At 35.1% G+C, this 8,191-nt stretch overlaps 2 protein-coding genes across 2 annotated transcripts; both read left to right on the top strand.

Annotated features, from left to right (window-relative positions):
• Positions 1–634: 634 nt before the first annotated feature.
• Positions 635–1,216, top strand: LOC131655657 (uncharacterized). Its single transcript, XM_058925494.1, has one exon. The coding sequence runs from the start codon at positions 635–637 to the stop codon at positions 1,214–1,216; it is 582 nt and encodes a 193-aa protein (XP_058781477.1).
• Positions 1,217–4,966: 3,750 nt separating this feature from the next.
• Positions 4,967–7,591, top strand: LOC131655646 (protein SIEVE ELEMENT OCCLUSION B-like). Its single transcript, XM_058925485.1, has 7 exons — positions 4,967–5,179; positions 5,288–5,386; positions 5,496–5,941; positions 6,049–6,143; positions 6,245–6,381; positions 6,467–6,931; positions 7,028–7,591. The coding sequence occupies exons 1-7, from the start codon at positions 4,988–4,990 to the stop codon at positions 7,589–7,591; spliced, it is 1,998 nt and encodes a 665-aa protein (XP_058781468.1). The 5' UTR covers positions 4,967–4,987.
• The last annotated feature ends 600 nt before the right edge of the window (positions 7,592–8,191 follow it).

The following is an 8,191-nucleotide window of genomic DNA, read 5'->3' as shown; positions in this document are numbered from 1 at the left end:
GTTTGAGAAAATCGCTAATTCGACGACAGCGAAGGCTGCATGGGATACACTGGTTAGGTGTTACGGTGATGACGCATCAGTGAAGAAGTTCAAGCTTCAGTCCCTGTGAAAGCAGTATGAGAATCTCAACTTAAAGGATAACGAGAAGTTTTCTAAGTACATATCCAGAGTGATTGTGGTCACTAATGAGATGAAAGCTTGTGGAGAAACCCTTGCTGAACAGGTAATCATGGAGAAGATATTGAGGTCTCTTACTCCTCAATTTGATTACATTGTTGTAGCAATTGAACATTCTAAATATCTGGACACCATGAGAATAAAAGATTTGCAAAGCAGTCTAGAGGCGCAAGAGTTGCGTTTGATTGAAAGAACTTCTAAGAGGGAAGTTGAGTAGGCTCTGAAAGCTTCTTTTGTTAAAAAGGACCAGAAACAGAAAAGACATGGTAGGTCTCAGAAGTCAGAAGTCTTTTATTCTAATGATGAGAAACATCAGAAGGGAAAGGAGAAATATGATAAGAGAATGGTTCAGTATTACTATTGCAATAGGTTTCACCACTTTGCTAAAGATTGTTAGTCAAACAAAGAAGAAGCTAAAATAGCCAGAGGAGATTCTGATGATGAACACATGCTATTAATGGCTTATGGATCTGATGAGGAACCTGTGAGTTTGTCGTTTTCTGACTCTGAAGGGGAAGAAGTTAACTCTGAATATGCTAAAGGAGGGTTTTTATATGATTCTGAATCAAAAGATGACTTTGAAGATTTTGAAGAAGAGTCAGAATCTGAGGTTTTTGAAGATGAGCCAGAGTCAGAAGATGACTCTGAAGCTGAAGACAAGTTAGAATTCGAAGGTGATTCTGAGTCTGAAGGAGAATCAGAAGATAAATCAAAACCTGAAGGTTCTGAAGATAAGTCAAAACTTGAAAGTTCTGAAGGTGAGTCAGAGTCTGAAGGTGACTCTGAGGAGGAAGAAGAAGGAGACTCTGAAGATGAGTCAGATGGTGAATTTGATTCTGATCTAGATTTTGACGATGGTCTAGAATCTGATGGTGATCATGCTTCTGGAAGGGAAAACTCTGAAGACGTAGTTTTTGGAGGAAAATCTTATGGAGATGATCATGTTTCTGGTGGTAACCATGACTCTAAAGGTGGAACTTTTGAAGGTAGTCCAGCCTTTGACGCTGGTCATGATGACAAAGTTAGGATTTGGTGGTAGATGGTTGAAATGGATAGACGCATTGATTTTTACTAGCAATATGTCTGTGTTGGTTAATGGAAGCCCTACGAAAGAGTTTAGAGTGGAAAGGGGCTTGAGGAAAGGAGATCTAATTTTGCCGTTTCTTTTAGTTATTATAGTGGAAGGATTAAAATGTCTAGTGAATAGAGCAGTGACGAATGGAGACTATGTAGGTTTCTTGATTAAAGGAACTTGTTTCATAGATGTTCTTCAATTTGCCGACGACACGCTTATGGTAGGGGATGGAAGTTGGTCTCACATTTGGGCAATTAAATCAGTTCTAAGGGGATTTGAGATGATATCAGGGTTAGGAATAAACTTTCACAAAAGTAAGCTAATCGGAGTAAACATAAGCAACAATTTTATGGATATGGCAACTAATTTCTTAGCATGTAGAAAGGAGGAAAAGGCTTTCACGTTCTTAGGTATTGGTGTTGGTAGCAACCCGAAGAGAGTGGAAACATGGAAACCTTTGATTTTGAAGATGAAAAAACGATTGGCTTCATGGAAAAGTAAGTTTCTTAGCATAGGAGGGAGACTAACGCTTATAAAATTGGTCTTGGGAAGTTCGGCAATCTTCACCTTATCATTTTACAAATCACCAAAGAAGGTGATAAAAGAGATGGAAAAAATTCAAAGCAATTTTTTATGGGGGGGGGGGAACGGAAGGAAAGAGGTGCATCCATTGGGCGAGATGGGATGAGGTGTGTCTTCCAAAGGAAAAAGGAGGTTTGGGAGTTAGAATAATCAAAGACTTTAACATGGCTTTATTAAACAAATGGAAATGGAGAATATTGGTGGAATCCGAATCCTTATGGCATGACTTATTAAAGGCGAGATACAGAGACATAAACTTAAGGGTGACATGTGGAGAAGGAAAATCTAAGGGTGTTGTTCATTGCTCTTCTTGGTGGACAGACTTACTGTCTATTGATAGGTTGATGGATTTCCCTTCGTATTGCAAGGTGAAGATGGGCAACAGGCATCAGACATCGTTTTAGCATACTGCCTGGACGTACCAGGGAGCGTTGCGAGAGGCTTTCCCTAACCTGTTTTCAGCTTCTATTTTGCAGGTGGTGTCTATACCGGCTATGGGAGGTTGGCGAGGCGGCCGGTGGTTGTGGTCGGACTTTGGCAATCCAGATGCCAACATTCCCAGCCAGCAAACAACATCAGATTTGCAGCTGTTACATATGGCCTTGGAGCAGCAACATCTGATCCAGCAGAGCAAAGACCAGGTTCGGTGGCTTGCAGAGAAACATGAGGCATATTCAGTAAAATCATGCGCAACTATCATGTGTAATGTACGTGTTCCGTTTGGACCGAAAGGAAGATTTGATATAGCTTTCAAAAAACTGTGGAAGATAGCAGTCCTCATAAAGATCAAAGTGTTTGGATGAAGATTATTCATAAACAAAATCCCGACGAGACAAGCGCTTACAAAAAGAGGTATTATGCCTTACTCTAACTCTTCATGTGTTTTCTGTGGCAACAACGAAGAATCTACCTTGCATAGCTTTCTGTCGTGCTCAGCCGCGGAACTAGTCTGGAGAGATGTGGCTGAATGGATGGGAGTGGAAGCTCATAAAAAAGAAAATTTCAAAGAGTCTTTTTTACACTGGTGCAGCGAAGGGAGTAACAATTTAGTTAGAAAAGGAAAAGAAGGAGTGGCTTGGATGGCTAATTGTTGGGTTATGTGGACGACTATAAACTGTATAGTTTTTAGGAAATATACGTGGAATGTTTCCGATATCGTGTGGAGCGTGAATGTTTTAGTTTGAAAGTGGTCTTTTGTCGGGAAAATTAGGCAACCCAATTGCAATTTTTATGAGTTTAGTAGAAATCCTAATTTTTACTTGTCCTAAATTGCAATTGGCGTGTAATTTTTGTTCCGGTCTCTTGACCGTGTAAACTTTGTTTGTGGTTTTTGAGAACTTCTTTGCTCTTATTGAATATATCTCTAGTTGTTAAAGAAAAAAATATGCATATCTAAAAGACATTTTGGAAATTTAAATTTCAGGAGTATTTTTCACCATATATGAGTGCAATGAGAAATTCTCTTAAAGCAATCAAATTATTATTATATGTTGTTATTAACGATGATACCATATTATATGATATAGATGTCAAAAAAGTGTATTTCTTAGTATGGTTATGTTTGTGAAGGTATTATTTTCCGAATTATGATGATGCCTCCTAAAAATATTTTGTATTTCATTTGTTTTTAAATTTATATTTATGCAACTTATTTTACATTTTAATTCATTAAAATATTAGTTTTAAATTTTTAGTTTTATTTAATTGAATTTATTATATAAAATTTATTATATGAATTTATTTTATAAGATTTTATTATATAAATTTTATTATATTTAAATATTAATTATATTAATTAATTAATTTATTATATATAAACACAATTATCTGCGTCTGTATTTAATTTTAAAAAAAAACATTAAAGGTTGCGACGTGAAACCAACGTCTCTACATTCTGACGTGGTTTCCACGTCGCTACTAAAGTCAAATTATAAGCCTGCCACACCTGCTCTGTGTGCAGGGACATGTTCTCCATGTAAGTTATTTGCGACGTTGAAATCATGTCGCTACCTTCTGACGTGATTTCCACGTCGCTATTGCTTTGCCACACGTGCTCCTACGACATAGGAATCCACGTCGCTATGTTTTGATTGTGACGTGATTTTAGGTGTTGCGACGTGTCTTCCACGTCGCTGAAGAGCATATTTTTTGTAGTGTAATAAAATCACTTATATATGTTATTGCCTCTCGCAACTAATCCCTCCCGCGGAGATAACATGTCATTTATTCAACTCATCATCATCATCAATTTGGACCATGACTACAAGATCGGTGAACCTAACTAATTTCCTATCCAAAATCTTTGTCATTATGTTCCCATTTGTCATTTTAACGGTAAAACATTGAAAATATTAGTGTCACAAGGCAAAGAGAGCTAATACAACTACACAACACATCAACATACCAAGCATGAAAGATGCCTTATCTCGCACAGTGACAATTAAACCCAACCGAATTAAATTATTGGTTTGGTATACCGTTTCGAAATCCAAATCATACCGAACCGTTAGAAGACAATTTTTTCCAAACCAAACCGTTTATCAAAAAACCGAACCGTTAAACTATTTTTCAATTTTTTTTTTAAATTTAATTTGTTTTAAGCATTGTTTATTTTCAGTTTTAATTTGGTTTGGGTTTAGTTTCTGTTCGATTCGATTTTAGTTATGGCTCAGTTTTAGAACTGTTTGCCCATAGTCACTAATCTAATATAACAATTCGATTATTTTAAATTACGATTCAGTTCGACAGTTCGATTCAATTCTTGAAATATTTTTAACTGCGCTATCAATTGGGATAAATGACATTTAAAATCAATAGTACCTAAAATTGAAGTGAGGGCCCTCACTTTGAGGTTCACATACAAATGCTAAAAAAACTCTGATGTAAAGCAATATTTCATGACACAAGTGAGAAATATATAATTATTAATTAGGAGTGGGAAGTTGAATAGTTGGATTTGAAAAAATAATTATTAAGAGAGGACTTGAAGCATCCATCTGAATTATATACGTAGAGGTCAATATAAAATATTAGTATCGGCATGCAAGTAGTTTAGTTAAAAAAGAAAACGTTGTCGATGTGAAGGCTATAAATAGGGGTTAAGGAAACCACACAAAACACAATCAAAACCATAGTAATACTACTACATTAGCAATGACAGTCATAAACTATAAAAAGCCTCTTGTTGTTGCCCGTAACCCATCAACCATGCCTGAGAATGATATTTTGGAGGTGATTTGTTCAACTCACGTGTATAGTGACACAAAGTTTGATGCTGAATCTCTGTTCAAGATTGCTAGGAACATCCTTACGTGTTCAACCAATGTGGTTGATAACGTTGTGCATGTATGTGTGTCATGATTTTTATTTTCAATTAGTAATTATAATTCTTTGATACCTATATATATATGCACTTGTTGTAATTATATATATTTGTTTGATTATTAATTACAGGGAAATCAAGCAAGTGAGGAGCAATTTTTTGATAACAACATTATGACCCCTGCTAGCTTCAAATCACCCTTGTGTATTTTGAAGAAAATTAATTCGGAGGTCTCTATTTTTTATATACTATTTCATTTTCAATATGAACTCATCATAATTAGTTAACATGGAATGGAAGTGTATAATTAATTGTATTGTATGAATATGATGGTGGCAGATGGCATGCAAGGGTCCAGGTGCAGAAATAGCATACGAAACAACACTAGCAATCTTAAGCAAGTTGTCAAACTATTCATGGATTTCAAAAGCAGTGCTTACTCTTTCTGCTTTTTCTATTGAATATGGAGAGTTCTGGCTATCACAATATCTTCCAGCACAACCACTTGCAAAGTCATTAGGCATAATCAAGCTAGTGCCTCAACTCACAAAACCTGAATCCCTCAAAAAACACATCACTGCAATTTCGGAACTCAACAATCTGGTCAAGAAAACTTTGAAATTGGTTGATATCATGCTTGAGTTGAAAAGACTCAACTCATGTCATGACATCAGGGAAGTGCCAGCTCTTGCACCGGCTTTGGAACAAATCCCAGTTGGTGTCTTTTGGGTTATCAACACCATTGTTGCAATTGTTACACAGATTGAATGTCTCACTACTGATTCGTAAGCATTAATATTATTATTATTGAAACCTAGCTTGTACATACATACATACATACATAATTATTAATTTAGCTGGTTACTACTAGTAATTAATATTTTATTTTCAGGGAAAAGAGGTCGGACTTATCTCATTCTGGTCAAGCGATTAACATAATAATCAACAATTTGGAGAAGCACCTGTTCCATTGCGATATACAGATTCGTAATAATTAGTTTTCCACCACACTTTAGTTATTTATATGTTTTTGTTTTGTCAACCCCAAATGTTAGTATTGACGGATTATTTTTTTAAAATTCCATCAGGTGAAGCTGAGTATAACAAGTTACTCAACAGACTCTTTCAAATCCCAACGGAAATTACCGAAGTACTTAAGGTGTTGTTTTTCTGGAAATTCATTCCAAAAGGACCCATCATCTATGATGGTTCTGAAGAAAAGCTGGTTAGTATATCTTTATAAATTGCTTAATAAGTATATATTTAGAATATGTTGAAATGATGATATATGTTTTGTAATTAAACGACAGGTTGAAATTGACGTGTTGAAGAAGAAGGATGTCCTTTTGTTGATTACAACCCTGGAAATCAACCAAGAAGACATCTCAATGTTGATTCTGATTCATGAATATATAAAGAAAAAAGGAAACCAACACGTGATTCTGTGGGTTCCCATTGTGGAGAAATGGGATGATAAGCTGATTGAAAAATTTGATTATTGGAAGTCCAAGATGCCTTGGTATGTGTTGCATCACTTTCAACCTATAACAGGCATCAAATACATAAGGAAGGAATTGCATTTCAAGCAGAAGCCTCTGGTTGTTGTGTTGAGCCCACAAGGAAAGATTCTACATCAAAATGCTTATCATATGATTCAAGTTTGGGGAATAAGAGGCTTCCCTTTCTCTAAATGCAAACAAGATACAATGAAGCCAACATCAGTGTGGGACTTTGTTGATACTCTGGTGGTTGACATTACAATAGATATTAAATGGGTATGTATTTTTTTTATACTATCCATGTGTACTAGTAAATAGTATAAATATATCTTATATGACTAATAAATTTCATGTTTCCTTTGAAAAATGAAGGAGGAGGAAAAGTCTGTCATCATTTATGGAGGTAAAAATACTAAATGGACTGAAAAAATTAGTGAGTATGAAACCACTATTAAGGAAACAAATACTTCAATTGAGGTGTTTTCCTTGGAGAGCCAAGAGAAAACTATGGTTACCAAATTTTGGAAAAAGGTAGAGAGTTTGGTTGTCATCAAAATGCACGAGGAACCAAGTGATGTAAAACTACAGGTTGAGAAGTTGCTTTCTTACAAGAATGAGACTGGGTGGGCAGTTGTAATCAAAGGCAATAATGTGAGTGTTGTTGGTCATGAGACTACAATTTCCAAAACAATTGATGAAATTAAAACATGGAGGGATTCAGCGGTGAATGATGGCTTTAATACCGCATTTACAAAATACCATCAAGAGGTTGCTGTTGCTGCAACAAAGGAGTATATTTGCTCTAACCTTGAGATTTATAATTTTGGCCGAAAAAACCCAGACACTATTAGGTGTCCACATTGTGACGAGATAATGGAAATGGTTATTACCTATAAGTGTTCTCGTGATAAGAATCTCCCCATCGACGAGGTTTAGCAAGCTTCGTGGGTCTTTAGCATTGCAGAGTGCTATGTATTATTATTATGCTTGTTTTGTTGTATTTTCTTCCATGTTTTCTTTATGCTTGTTTCATCAATTTTTATGTAATCTAGCCATGATGAGTTATGCATAATGGTTTATCCTAGTAAGATTAGTATGCAATTAGAATAAGGCTATTTGTTCACTTGTTTTATTGTTATTTTTTTGTATGAATAAAGTGTTAATCAAGGCATGTGCGTTCTACATTTCAGATGTTCAAACCATCTAAATCTATTATACTCCATCTTTTTTTATTATAGGTGTTACCACAATACTCTCTTTAATATTGTCATTTATAATCGTATATTGCCTAGTCTTTACATTCAACGCAACATCTTCATCTCTATTACACTTACTTTATTCTCGTGTTGATTTTCTAACAAACAACTGAAAATATGTAAATTATGCATTTTGCTCTTAATCATAAGATTACTATTGTTTAGAAGTAAGTTACTTTGAAGATTAAAGTTATCTCTTTTAACAAAGGAAACTATAACAAATATAACTAAAACTTCAAACTAAAGGGTTAATCATAAGTAACTATTTCTATTGTAACTC

This window comes from Vicia villosa, linkage group LG1 (assembly GCF_029867415.1).
Source record: "Vicia villosa cultivar HV-30 ecotype Madison, WI linkage group LG1, Vvil1.0, whole genome shotgun sequence".
Classification (NCBI taxonomy): domain Eukaryota; kingdom Viridiplantae; phylum Streptophyta; class Magnoliopsida; order Fabales; family Fabaceae; genus Vicia; species Vicia villosa.
The sequence above is the reverse complement of the archived record's forward strand: the minus strand, read 5'-3'. Positions and strand labels throughout refer to the sequence as shown.

Excerpts from the sequence above, each read along its gene's own strand:
- LOC131655657 (XM_058925494.1), top strand. The coding sequence starts at position 635 with ATGGCTTATGGATCTGATGAGGAACCTGTGAGTTTGTCGTTTTCTGAC.
- LOC131655646 (XM_058925485.1), top strand. The coding sequence starts at position 4,988 with ATGACAGTCATAAACTATAAAAAGCCTCTTGTTGTTGCCCGTAACCCA. Across the intron at positions 5,387-5,495 it reads TGAAGAAAATTAATTCGGAG|ATGGCATGCAAGGGTCCAGG; the intron begins GTCTCTATTTTT and ends TGATGGTGGCAG. Across the intron at positions 6,144-6,244 it reads CCATTGCGATATACAGATTC|GTGAAGCTGAGTATAACAAG; the intron begins GTAATAATTAGT and ends AAATTCCATCAG.